General features: G+C 39.7%; 1 protein-coding gene across 1 annotated transcript in view; it reads left to right on the top strand.

The window, feature by feature from the left end:
• The window catches only part of LOC128238844 (aldehyde dehydrogenase family 16 member A1-like), a 114,764-nt gene that overhangs the window by 49,788 nt on the left and 49,687 nt on the right, over positions 1–15,289 (top strand). The window contains exon 5 of the mRNA XM_052955128.1: positions 8,732–8,994. Coding sequence (XP_052811088.1) covers positions 8,732–8,994 — 263 coding nt within the window. The remainder of the gene's footprint in view (positions 1–8,731; positions 8,995–15,289) is intronic.

The following is a 15,289-nucleotide window of genomic DNA, read 5'->3' as shown; positions in this document are numbered from 1 at the left end:
AGATCATCTAGCAAGACTGCATGGATCTCTTTTGAACTGCTTTGGAACTCATGTTTACAAAGCTAACCAGAATTATGAGAAAGAAGGCGGACCTCAACTTTGCCGAGTTACTTTATGGTGTACGCATTGATACTGGACATGTAGATGACACTTAAGTACAGAAGGTGAGAGAATTTCCTAAAAATGAAGAATTGACCTTACGACAGGATTTGATTGACCGGTCCTATCAGCCAATCAGAATACAGCGCTGATAAGCCGTGTTGTTATCCGCCATTTTGTCCGTCAAACTGACCAGCGTCCCTCATATACATGCATTGGTATTTCCTCGCCTTACTAAGTAATTATGGTAAAAGGTGTTGTTATGGCACTTGTAATTTGGAAACAAGGCATCAAGACCGACTTGTAAGATGGTGTAGATTGGTTCCGTTTCCGAAACCAGTGAGTAGTTTAGAAAAAATCAAGCGCTGGATCAAACTCTGTGGAAGACCACCAACAGCTGAACTTGGAAATTTTCAAAGATCATTCAATGGCGAAACATCTCTACGTCTGTACAAAAGTATGTTCCTGAACTAATATCGCAATTAAATGCTTAAAAGGGTGACATATCAATCCGTTATAAATGTATTTATTACAAAAGGTGTCAGGCTTCAATCGGTGACCTAAATTTGTGTACTATTTTTAAACTATAAACATCGTACATTTATGGTTTCCCTTGTGATGTCAAATCGACAACTTATGACCTTTTAAATCAGGTTCAGCATGGACACGATCAATTTCATTCAAGGTATTTTTGTTGATATATATGCTAATAAACTCTTCGAAGTAAAAAAAAAAGAAGAAATATTGTACAACTAAAATTACTTTTCTTTTGTCCGAAAAGTCGCATGCTTCCGAATCTTATTTACTCATACTATGTAAACAACGGTTATTGTAGCTGTCATTTCAACACATTTTCACAGATTTTTTTATTTCCATATCAGCACTTTTTCAATTGGAAACCCAATCAAGAAAACCCTGACCCTCAAGCAGCTACTGTATTTGTGACCAGCTCACACCAGCTAGAGCTCCTCCAAAAATCAGATTGATATCTGAGCCACCAAAAAAAAACAAGAACAGAACGGTCTGATTTGTTAAGGTATTATTTGCTGTATAAATCAGTTTATTTCACTGTACATTTAAATCAATTATTAAGTTCATTAGATCTTGATTCTGCCAAACATATGCTGTTAAGACTTAAACTCTTATTACGAATAATGAACAAGTCAAACAAGTACATGATTTCAATGTTATTTTTATATTTGGTGCCATTTACATAAATCTACAATCTTTAATGATAGTTCATCCCATGATCAGCTTCCGGATCACATGCACATACCGATTACCAGTATTCTTAAAGTTGCACTCTCACAAATTTCTGTTTTGACACTTTTTTGTCTCAGTATCAGCTTATTTTGGCATTCTTTAAATTGAGCACTAATATATAAATCACAAAGCAACCTCTTTGAGCCAAAATATGATAAATTCAATTGGATCTTTTGTAAGTTGTCAAAACGATCAATCTGTGAAAATGCAGCTTTAACATTGAGATGTACACCTACAATATCATACATAAACACCAAAGAAATAGCAAAGTTTAAGTAATGTTTGCATAACAACAATGTATTTAATAAATATGATAATAAATATGCAACTACTGGTGTTATACTCCAGAACTGAAGCTTACGCCATTGAGGTACATTCTTCCAAGAACCCATCAACACAACATGCTGAACAACTTCAAGGACTCTCTTCAAAGGACCACACTTTCCTGAAATAAATATAAGATGCCACTATTAAAATAAATCAGTTAAAATTAATGTATTGTTAAATATTTTAATTCTGGCTGTAAATGCTACTGCATTTGATCTTTGCTTTCTACATGTATATAATAATGAAATATTGACAAGAAAATAACTAACTGTATGTTTCTGGTTGTTGTTTTTTTTCTGGACAAATAGTCCATTACCTTAATTGTTTAAACATTCAACTTGAAATTAATAATTTAGTAAATTATATTCAGTCTTATGGTTTTGTACAACAAAGTAAAAACTAAATGTTATAAAAAGCTTTAAAACAGGTCCTACTGATTATTTGTAAAATTTGCCATCCCTGGTTTTCTCTTGCGGTTGACATTTCCTGGACTGGCAAATATCATATGGGGGCGGGCTCTGGTCTTATTCTAGGTCCCCTATTGCGGTAGGCTTGTTGAAGACAATAACAACGGGACTTCCTTATATCCATCAATCAGAATACTTTAATGGTGACAGCGGTAAACAGACGGAGACCCTCTGTCAGCCTTAACAGGTTAATGGGGGGGGGGGGGGGGGGTTAGAACCACCAGCTACCAGGTCAGCTTAGTTGGTTAGAGTGCCATGCTAGTGTTCCGGTGGTCGTGAGTTCGAGCCCCAAACCAGGGGCACTTTTCCTCACCAGGCTTACTTTAACAGCCAGAGTGTGTGAACATGTTCCACAGTTTCTGTAAGAACAAGAATCAAAGCAATTTGTGAATGTTTAAGCAATGCAAAAGTTACAGATTGTCACTTGTCAACTATTACACTATTATTTATAAGGGAGAGTGTTCAGTCGCTGAGAACTGAAACTTGTTATGCATAACCCCAATAAACCATATCTGCTCATACTATAAAATATAAGGTTATATAGCTGGCATGTAACTGTCATTTAATGTCACTTATGGGTTCCCCATTCGGGCCATTCATGATTTACTCATATTGTGTGATGATTTAGTCTTTGTTTCAATAATGCTGTAAGAATGACCGGTGTTATTAAAAGTTAAACTTACCCTTGTTTGAATTTTAGTATGCGTCAGACACACGCTTTTCCTTTGTATCGATGTCAATGTTGGCAACAAGGCGACTATCCGTTTTTTCTCTGACTTGGATAGATTTCACTCCGTGAATGTTAGATATCGTCGTCCTCTAAAAATATATCGAGCTTTCCGATGTAGCAGCCAGTTACAAATTCTTTTGCCTACTGTTTTTTTCTCATTAAATCAGGCAGAGGAGATACAGTTGCTAATGCTGTTATGCGATGGTAATGTGTACGTAGTACGTGCGTTTGTCCATCTGCGCGTCTGTAAACAATTGCTTGTGAACACAATACAGTCTTCAGTTTTCATTGTATCTCGATGAAACTTGTACAGTATCTAGATATCCATTAGAGCTCGGTTCCTTTCGAAAACCAGCCAGATCTGCCCATGCATGCCTAGATTATGGGCCTTGATAGTATAAAAAATGCTATTGTGTAAACACTAGCTTGTGAACACGATACAGTCTTCAGTTTTGATTGTATCTTGATGAAACTTGTACAGTATTTAGATATCCTTTAGAACTCGGTTCCTTTTGAAAACCAGCCAGATCTGCCCATGCATACCTGGATTATGGGTTTTGAAAGTATAAAAAAATGCTATTTTTAGCCAAATCTACATGAGAGAAGTGTTATTTTTAGCCAAGTTTACATGTAAAGTCACAATTGCTTGTGAAGGTTTGTTCAAATTATGCCCCTGGGGTCATAACTGCCCCCCCCCCCACGAAGATCGTCTCGCAAGGGACCAGAGTGGCAACACAAGCGACCTCGGCGATGTTGGCGGAGGCCCCGGGAAGAGTTCTCTTTTTTTTGTAAGGGATGGACTCCCCCCCACCCCCTTAAATTTGGAAATATTAAAAACATTTTTGTCTGAAACCACTATGCAAATCCTTGCTATTTTGAACAAGGCTTTATTTAGTGGTCCACTACCATGGTTGTTCAAATGATGCATCTTGGGCTGGTCTCATTACTGAGTATGTGCTTATTAGGTTTGTGAATGGTCAAGTGGTGGAATTCATTAGATGTCTACTATTTACAAGGGGTGATCGCGAAGTTCGTGTAAATTGTTCATAACATTTTTATTAATCCCTCGCCACGGAGTGGGGAGGTGATTAGAGGAATGCACTTCGTCCGTTTGTCTGACTGTCTGTCCGTCCGGACGCACACACGAATGGGTATATATTGGGTACTAATTCCTTCATTACTTATAAAAGATCAAATTTGTTGGGTAGCCCTTGTTGGGTAGGGCTAGTTAGGGTTAGTAGGGCTTTAGTGGGTATATTTTTATAATGGGAGTAATGGTAAAGTACCTAACAAAGGTTGATATGTTGGAACTTCCGTCCGTCTGTCCGTCTGGCTGTAACATTTCGTGTCCGGGCTATAACTTACTTATGCATGAATGGATTACCATATTACTTGGTACAAATGTTGTCCTCATTGAGACGATGTGCAGTGACTTTGACTCTGGTCCATACCTCAAAGGTCAAGGTCACAAGAGACATTTATAGGTCAGAGTACACATGCTTGTACCCGCGCTATAACTTACATGTGACAATTTTGGTCAGATTCAACGTACCAGTCAGGTTGCAAGAAAAACAAAATGAACTAAAAAACAATGGCAAACTAAAAAACAACCGCGGGGATATAGCCATCCTTTGGACTGCTTTGTTTTTATGCCAATTCATCTGAAACTGTATTATCCACAAGATCAATCTATATGAGGCGAAATAATAATCGTCTAACGATAACAACAATAAACGGTATCCTTGGCGATGCAACAGCCCCTAGTCGGCTCACGCCGAAATGTGTATACTTGTTATCATTCGTTCACCTTAAGTAATGCAATTTGTACACTGGTTCTTATCGCCAAAAATCGCTGGAAATCTTGCACGTCAATGTCATGACGTCATTTCCGTAAAATTCAACGTTGTTTACTACATCCGAAAATAGCAGCTTGTTTATTTGAAAAGTCAAGGAAACCAAACCTGCGTCATGACGTCAACTCGAGACGTTGAATTACTAAATTATTATTATAGGAGTGAGCTTGTCGGTCGGTCGGTCTGTCTGTCGGTCGGTCGGTCTGTCGGTTTTCATGGTTTTCGGACGATAACTCATGAAAGGCTAGACAGATTTGAAAAAATTTTGGTACACAGGTGTAACGTCAGAAGATACAGGTCAAGTTTGATATTGGGGCTGGTGGGGCCAAGGTCAAGGTCACTGTTGCTAAAAAAAGAAAAACGGTTTCCGGAAGATAACTCATGAAAGTCTAGACGGATTTGAACAATTTTGGTACACAGGTGTAACATCAGAAGATAAAGGTCAAGTTAGTGAGCTTGTTGGTAGGTCGGTCGGTCTGTCGGTCGGTCAGTTTTCATGGTTTCCAGACGATAACTCATGAAAGGCTAGACAGATTTAAAAAAAAATTGGTACACAGATGTAACATCAGAAGATACAGGTCAAGTTTGATATTGGGGCTGGTGGGGCCAAGATCATGGTCACTGTTACTAAAAATAGAAAAAACGGTTTCCGGACGATAACTCATAAAAGGCTAAACGGATTTGAACAATTTTTGGTACACAGGTGTAACATCAGAAGATACAGATCAAGTTCGATATTGGGGCTAGCGGGGTCAAGGTCACTGTTACTTAAGATAGAAAAATGGTTTCCGGACGATAACTCATGAAAGGGTTGACAGATTTGAACATTTTTTGGTACACAGGTGTTACATCAGAAGATACAGGTCAAGTTCTATATTGGGGCTGGTGGGGCTAAGGTCAAGGTCACTGTAACTAAAAATAGAAAAATGGTTTCTGCTTCATAACTTTAATTGGGCATGAGATATTGTGATGAAACTTGCTGTATAGGCAGCCTCTGTGAAGACAATGCTTGTGATTGAAAATGGGGCCAGTGGAGTAAAGGTTTTTGTGCACTGTTACGAAAATAGAAAAACGGTTTCCGGACAAACAACACATGCATGATAAAAGAAGATGCAGTGTGCAGTAACCTTGGAGTTATGGCCTCTTTTCAAAGGAATGGTTTGCCATTCCTGTGTCCAGGCGGCATTTGGGGGTATTCGTCACTCCTGTGACAGATCTAGTTATTAAATTTTGTGTCGGAATGGGAATAACACCAGCTGAAACGATTTCAATGATAAAAAGGAGCGATACATTAAAGGAGTTTGGCCCGGCATTCGTCTACATATGGCACAAACGATTTAAGAATGGCAGAAAATCGATTGAAGACATGTCTCCTTCAACTGTGCATAATTATGATTCTTACGAAAGAGTTAGGTATGTCGAAAGTCGGTGCACGCTGGGTCCAGAAGTGGCTGTCGCAGATGCGTGCAAGGTGTTCAGCTGCATTCTTGGATCGGTATGCAGCAGAAGATGACAAATTTCTTGATAGTTAACCAAAGACGAAACTTGGCTTCATCACTATGATCCAGAGACAAAGGCCCAATCTTGGGTGTGGAAAACACCAAGAATACCGAAAAGCTCGGGTGCAAAGAAGCTGCGGAAAAGAGATGTTCATCTTCTCCATGGATCTCTACGGGATGACTCTTCAGCACAGATTCAAAGAAAGAAGAATGGTGAATACTGACTATTACTCAACAGTAAATATCTGTGCAACCAACGGATGTAACTGATAAATATAACAATAAAACTAAAATTATATAAAATTAAAATGTTCATATATAGAAATATAGCCATTTATTAAGTTTATAATATTAATGCTTGCATTAAAAAATCACATCCAGCATTGCTAACTGAAACACGTTGATTTTCATGTATTGAAAAGGGATCTCGTGAATGCTCTAAACAGGAAACGACGGGCTTTAGACCTGGATCGTGTTATCCTGCACATCGGGCCAACTCTACTATTAATTACTTTACTGGGATTTGAAGTCTTAGAACAACCCCCATACATTCCTGATTTAGCCCCCACGGATTTCAGGACCTTTCTCGAGATTAGGATTTGACATTGGCAGCCCGTCAAAAAGTTTCACAACTTGACACTGACACAGACTGGTACCAGGAGACATTTATCAAGTAGATTTCGAGACATCAGGAATGTGTATCTTTGCATGGTGACTATGTGGAAAAAGTGTGCCGTTCATTGAACATGAAAGACGTGTGTCAAGTCATGCATAGTGAATGTGTGGAAATTGATGTAACTATCAAACTTTTTAATGGATTCGTATAATATTTATCATGGAATATTGTAATTCATTAAACATTATTGTGGTATATTTATTTTAGGGATGCAAACGAATGGCAAAATTGATATTCGAATATTCGGTAATTCTTTCGATCGAATATTCGAATATTCGATGATCACAAAAATGCAGTAAAATACTATATGTATTCGCTACAGATATAGCCGGGGCTTTTGTCATAGTTGGTACACGCGACGGACGCTGATTTTCCCCCAAATTAGCCCCTGCAATTCCCTATTTACAGAAAATAAATCCATAAAAAAGCAAAATATTCCTAACAAACAAAAATCCTAATTAATTTCAATATAACAGCATTTGTATTTGTAAACTAGGCCATGATTGTAAATTTTCGGTTGAATATCGTGATGCACCAACAGATGGTCGTTCTGTAGGACGCGCAGCCTCGTTCTGGGATTGATTTCTACTAAGCATGACTATAGAAACACCGGACCTACTCAGGAATTAGTTCAATAATAAAACAAAAATAACCCTGCATATCGACTCATCTATTGTACAACAATGTCCTAAAATGCTATTCTCTACAGTTACATTCTATAGCATGAGCGTACGTTATGTTGAAACATGGAAAACAGTTTAGAGCACGAAACCAGTACATGTCATTCATATAATTACGGCGATTATTGCACAGTTAAATTGGCAGCCATGACACCACTTTGATAGCTGTTTCCGTATATCATTGATTGACATGGTCATTAAATTTACCGAAAATAATTGAAACTTGTTTGATGTCATTTGTCTAATAGCCAGATGTCGTAAAATTACGGGTACTGTTTACTGTCCCCGACGATGTGTTCCTTATGTGACGCGTGTATAGTGTCATCACGTTCACACCTCTGGCATTAGGGACCAATCGTTGTAAAAACAATGCAAGCGAATATATACAACAACACAGTTGTATGGAAAAGGTTTTTTAATTAAACAAAAAAACATCGAATATTCGAATACCGATTTTGACATTCGAATATTAAACGTTCGATCGAATATTCGAATATTCGAATATTCGTTTGCATCCCTAATTTATTTATTAGAACACAAATTACAGTACATTTACACGAACTTTGCAATCATCCCTCGTACATGTACATGTTTAACTGGGTATTGGTTTTTTTCAGGGTTTACGACCATTGAATTATAAAGGAAAAAGATAGGGTCTTAATAAAATCAGTCTCAGCGGGTTGGTGGTGAAAACAGGGTGGTCGCATATAGGGTTTTTACTGTATTAGGTTCTTGTCTTGACCATATATATCTGTCTGGTTTAGTTGGCATTATTCATAGGTCAAGGTCACATTAGGGGTGTTCGTCACATACCGTGACAGCTCTTGTTCAACTTTAAAACTGAAAGATTTATAAATAGACATTGAATATCCTGTTCAAACTGTATAGCATAGTTAACAATTCAGAAATGTCATTTGTCTATGCTATTTTGAGACACTCCTCTTATTTGAGATGTCTTGAATAGTATGGACAACTTGGAGAGGTCTGATTATAATGCAGAATAGAGCAAAGCATATCAAGGAAAGCCTGTATTGGACAATAAAGCAATGGTTATTTTACCACCAACAACTACAAAATGTCTTATAACTTTGTATAATTAGGCTGTCGACCAAATAATGTTCATTCAAACATTTGTAGGTGTGGTTGGAGCCATAGTGCCATGGAACTTCCCACTGATGTTGATGACATGGAAGGTGTGTGCTGCCTTGGCCATGGGAAACACCATCATTCTCAAACCTGCCACCTACACCCGCCTCTCTGCCCTCCTCATGGCTGAGATATGTTCCGAGGCCGGGCTACCCCCAGGCGTGTTTAACGTGATCACAGGAAGTGGCCAGATGGGCAGTGCTCTTGCTGCTCACAACGACATAGACAAAGTTGCATTTACTGGATCCACACAGGTAACATATACGGGTGGCATTCACTGGATCCACACAGGTAACATAAACCAGTGGTATTCACTGGATCCAAACAGGTAACATATACTGGTTGCATTCACTGGATCGACACAAGTAACATACACTGGTGGCATTCACTGGATCCACACAGGTAACATATACTGGTGGCATTCACTGGATCCACACAGGTAACATATACTGGTTGCATTCACTGGATCCACGCAGGTAACATACACTGGTGGCATTCACTGGATCCACACAGGTAATATATACGAGGGGGAGCCAATAAGTTCGTGAACGACCCCTTTTTGTCGCTTATTGTACATCTTTTTTTTCGTGAATTGTTTTTAACATCATATTTCACATGTGATTTAATAAATATGGAAATTAATTACTAACTTATTTCATATTTTAAATATTTTATATTGATTTATTATTATACACTGTCAACAACGCGGCGCACTTTGAAATGGCGCTGTATCTAACATAACAATGTTATATAAAGTACGTCATTTTTGCGGGAAAAGAGCGTGTGATTCAGGCTAGACTTTTACTGACTTCACTTTGACGTGTCGATCATGCATATACGAAGTTTTGACGTCATACCATAAACAACAACGGTGCGCTGACCTTTTAAAATACCCACACTAGGATTATCTTCAAGTAAATGACGTCAATGGATAACGTTGAGAAGCGGGCTGTCATTAAGCATTGCGTTAGAGTCGGAATGACGCCCACCGACACGCTCAAGTTCATGAACCAGGGAAACACCGGACAATCATGTAAGCGAAGTTTAGTTTACAAGTGGCACGGGAGATTTTCAAATGGGAGAGAGGACATCAACGATGACAAACGAGCATGAAGACCGGTAACCAGTGACTCATTGAAGCTAGCTGTTGCATCCAAGCTTTCTACCGACAGACGAAGAAGCATCGACGAACTTGCAGATATGTTTGATTTATCGCATGGCACAATGCATAAAATAATTACAAAAGATCTGGGAATGAGGAAAGTCTCAGCACGATGGGTGCCGCGACTTTTGTCAGAAAATTTAAAATATGCGCGTGGAAACGTCACAGTGCTTTCTGGCACGTCACGCCAGAGAAGGCGACCATTTCTTAAATAAAATCGTCACGTGCGATGAAACATGGCTACACTTCTATGACCCTGAAACAAAAGCTGAGTCAATGGTATGGAAACGACCCACTTCACCGCCACCAAAGAAAGCAAAGGTCATCAAGTCAGCAAAAAAAGTGATGTTCCTCGTCTTCATGGATCACCGGGGCATACTCCTGTCACATGCCATCCCCACTGACAAGACCGTCAACGCGGGTTATTATCAGAAGGTAAACAGTATTAAAAGTCTAAAAATATTGTTTTATTAGTTGGATTTAAATATTATATTTTAAATAAATGCTTATTTACAAAAATAATAAAGTGTTTCATGTTTGTTTCTTTTATGATTAATTCCCTAATTTTATTTTAATATGTTCACAGGTTCTGCGCCGTGATCTCGATCTCAACATCCAGAAGAAGCGCCCGGATGTTGAGATCGAGAATCTCATCTTTCACCAAGATAACGCCCCGGCCCACCGTGCACAGGAAACACTGATGACGATTGACTTTTGAGGATTTGAGCGTCTCAATCATTCGCCGTACTCACCTGACCTCGCCCCTATGGACTTCGCGATTTTTCCAAGACTGAAGGCAGATCTTCGCGGGAGACGTTTCGAATGTCTGGCAGAGCTCCGCAGCGCAGTTAAGTCATCGTTCGCGTCCCTGTCCGAGACATGGTTTACAGAGGTGTACCGGAAATGGGTCGTCCGCCATCAGAAATGTGTCCAAGAGAGTGGAGAGTATTTTGAGAAACAGTAACGCCCATAACGTCAACGTCATGACATTGTTCCGAAGTGCGCCGCGGTATTGCAGATGGGTATTTTGTATTTTTTATTTATATTAGTAATTGTTATTGTATTCACATTTATTTTTTGTACATGTTTTGAAAACATATTTGTTATTGTGTATATTAAATTTCATTGCACGCAAACGCGCATTTGTTTTTTTAAAACGCTCGTTCACGAACTTATTGACTCCCCCTCGTACTTGTGGTATTCACTGGATCCACACAGGTAACATATACTGGTGGCATTCACTGGATCCACACAGGTGACATATACTGGTGGCATTCACTGGATCCACACAGGTAACATACACTGGTTGCATTCACTGGATCCACACAGGTAACATATACTGGTTGCATTCACAGGATCCACACAGGTAACATATACCGTTGGCATTCACTGGACCCACACAGGTAACATACACTGGTTGATTTACTGGATCCACACAGGTAACATATACTGGTTGCATTCACAGGATCCACACAGGTAACATATACCGTTGGCATTCACTGGACCCACACAGGTAACATACACTGGTTGCATTCACTGGATCCACACAGGTAACATATACTGGTGGCATTCACTGGACCCACACAGGTAACATATACTGGTGGTATTCACTGGATCCAAACAGGTAACATACACTGGTGGCATTCACTGGACCTACACAGGTAGCATATACTGGTGGCATTCACTGGATCAACACAGGTAGCATACTCTGTTGGTATTCACTGGATCAACACAGGTTACATATACTGGTGGCATTCACTGGATCCACACAGGTAGCATACTCTGGTCGCATTCACTGGATCCACACAGGTAACATATACTGGTGGCATTCACTGGATCCACACAGGTAGCATACTCTGGTGGTATTCACTGGATCTAAACAGGTAACATATACTGGTGGCATTTACTGGATCCACACAGGTAACATACACTGGTGGCATTCACTGGATCCACACAGGTGACATATACTGGTTGCATTCACTGGATCCACACAGGTGACATACACTGGTGCCTTCACTAGATCCACACAGGTGACATACGCTGGTGGCATTCACTGGATCCACACAGGTAACATATACTGGTGGCATTCACTGGATCCACACAGGTAACATATACTGGTTGCATTCACTAGATCCACACAGGTAACATATACTGGTTGCATTCCCTGGATCCATACAGGTAACATATACTGGTGGCATTCACTGGATCCACACAGGTAACATATACTGGTTGCATTCACTGGATCCACACAGATAACATATACTGGTGGCATTCACTGGATCCACACAGGTAACATATACTGGTTGCATTCACTGGATCCATACAGGTAACATACATTGGTGCCTTCACTGGATCCACACAGGTGACATATACTGATGGTATTCACTGGATCCACACAGGTAACATATACTGGTGGCATTCACTGGATCCACACAGGTAACATATACTGTTGGTATTTACAGGATCTACACAGGTAACATATACTGGTGGCATTCATTGATCCACACAGGTAACATATACTGTTGGTATTTACAGGATCCACACAGGTAACATATACTGGTGGCATTCATTGATCCACACAGGTAACATATACTGTTGGTATTTACAGGATCTACACAGGTAACATATTCTGTTGGTATTTACAGGATCTACACAGGTAACATATACTGTTGGTATTTACAGGATCCACACAGGTAACATATACTGTTGGTATTTACAGGATCCACACAGGTAACATATACTGTTGGTATTTACAGGATCTACACAGGTAACATATACTGGTGGTATTTACAGGATCTACACAGGAAACATATACTGGTGGCATTCATTGATTCACACAGGTAACATATACTGGTGGTATTCACTGGATCCACACAGGTAACATATACTGGTGGTATTTACAGGATCTACACAGGTAACATATACTGGTGGCATTCATTGATCCACACAGGTAACATACATTGGTGCCTTCACTGGATCCATACAGGTAACATATACTGGTGGTATTTACAGGATATACACAGGTAACATATACTGGTGGTATTTACAGGATCTGCACAGGTAACATATACTGGTGGCATTCATTGATCCACACAGGTAACATATACTGGTGGTATTTACAGGATCTACACAGGTAACATATACTGGTGGCATTCATTGATCCACACAGGTAACATATACTGTTGGTATTTACAGGATCTACCCAGGAAACATATACTGATGGCATTCATTGATCCACACAGGTAACATATACTGTATGTTGGTATTTACAGGATCTACACAGGTAACATATACTGGTGGCATTCATTGATCCACACAGGTAACATATACTGTTGGTATTTACAGGATCTACACAGGTAACATATACTGGTGGCATTCATTGATCCACACAGGTAACATATACTGGTGGTATTCACTGGATCCACACAGGTAACATACCCTAGTGGTATTCATTGATCCACACAGGTAACATATACTGATGGTATTCACTGGATCCACACAGGTGACATACACTTGTGGTATTCATTGATCCACACAGGTAACATATACTGATGGTATTCACTGGATCCACACAGGTAACATATACTGATGGTATTCACTAGATCCACACAGGTAACATATACTGATGGTATTCACTGGATCCACACAGGTAACATATACTGATGGTATTCACTGGATCCACACAGGTAACATATACTGGTGGCATTCACTGGATCCACACAGGTAACATATACTGGTGGCATTCACTGGATCCACACAGGTGACATATACTGGTGGCATTCACTGGATCCACACAGGTAACATATACTGGTGGCATTCACTGGATCCACACAGGTAACATATACTGGTGGCATTCACTGGATCCACACAGGTAACATATACTGGTGGTATTTACAGGATCCACACAGGAAACATATACTGGTGGCATTCAATGGATCCACACAGGTAACATATACTGGTGGTATTTACAGGATCCACACAGGTAACATATACTGGTGGCATTCATTGATCCACACAGGTAACATATACTGGTGATATTCACTGGACCCACACAGGCAACATAAACCTGTGGCATTCACTGGACCCACACAGGTATCATATAATGGTGGCATTCACTGGATCCACACAGGTAAGATATACCTGTGGCATTCACTGAATTCACACAGGTAACATATACCTGTGGCATTCACTGAATTCGCAGAGGTAGCATATACTGGTGGCATTCACTGAATTCACACAGGTAACATATACTGGTGTCATTCACTGGATCCACACAGGTAACATATACCTGTGGCATTCACTGAATTCACACAGGTAACATATACTGGTGCTTCTTCCATATGCATTCTAGCGGCTTATGGTCTGTTATGACAGTGAAGCATGGAGCACCACGAAGATACATGTTATAGTGTTTGCATGCCCATACAACACCTAACGCCTCTCTTTCCGTCTGACTGTACCTAGACTCTGTTGGTGACAATGCCCGACTTGCATATGCCACGACTTTGCCCTGTTGGGTAAGAATTGCTGAAAGTCCCACTGGTGAAGGGTCTGTCACTACTTCTATTTCCTTCCCTGGGTTGTAATACACCATCACTGTGTCACTTGAGAGATCCTGTTTGAGCTTCTCGAATGCTTATTTTTGCTCATGTTCCCATGACCATGGTGTTTCGTTTCTGGTCAGTCTCTGGAGAGGTTCTGTTATTGTCGCATATTCCTTTATAAAATGGGAGCAATATGCTGTCATTCCAAGAAAACATTTTATTTCTGACACATTGGTTGGTTGATCCATTTTCCAGATAGCTTCCGCTTTTAACGGATCTGCAGAGATCCCTGACCCATTGAAAATAACACCAAAGAAGGTAATCTCTGACTGGTTGAATTCACATTTTTGTTTATTAAGTGTCAAACCGTTGCGATGAAGTGCATTAAACACTTTGTTCTAATGCAATGTCATGCTCTGTTTGGTTTTTCCATATACAATTATGTCGTCTGAAATGTTCTTTGTCCTGGAATTCCTGCTATTATTGAACTTATTGTCTTTTGAAATACTTCGCTTGCGGAGTTTGTCCCAAAATTCAATTGTTTGTATCTGAAAAGACCTGTGTGCATCGAAAAGGTTGTAATTGGTCGTGAATCTTCTTCGAGAACTAGTTGATTGTATCCAGATTTCAAATCCATTTTACTAAACACTTTTAATCCATCATGTATAAGCTCATCGATGGTTGGCATTGGGTGGCCTTCCCTTTCAATCGCTTTGTTTGCTAATCGCATATCAACACAAATCCTGACGTCCCCATTTTTCTTCCGTGGTATCATGATTGGAGACACCCATGGCGTTGATTCATTCCTTATTATGCGCCCCTTCGAAGAAGAGGGGTATATTG

The sequence above is a fragment of the Mya arenaria genome, chromosome 6, assembly GCF_026914265.1.
Source record: "Mya arenaria isolate MELC-2E11 chromosome 6, ASM2691426v1".
Classification (NCBI taxonomy): Eukaryota; Metazoa; Mollusca; class Bivalvia; order Myida; family Myidae; genus Mya; species Mya arenaria.
The sequence above is the reverse complement of the archived record's forward strand: the minus strand, read 5'-3'. Positions and strand labels throughout refer to the sequence as shown.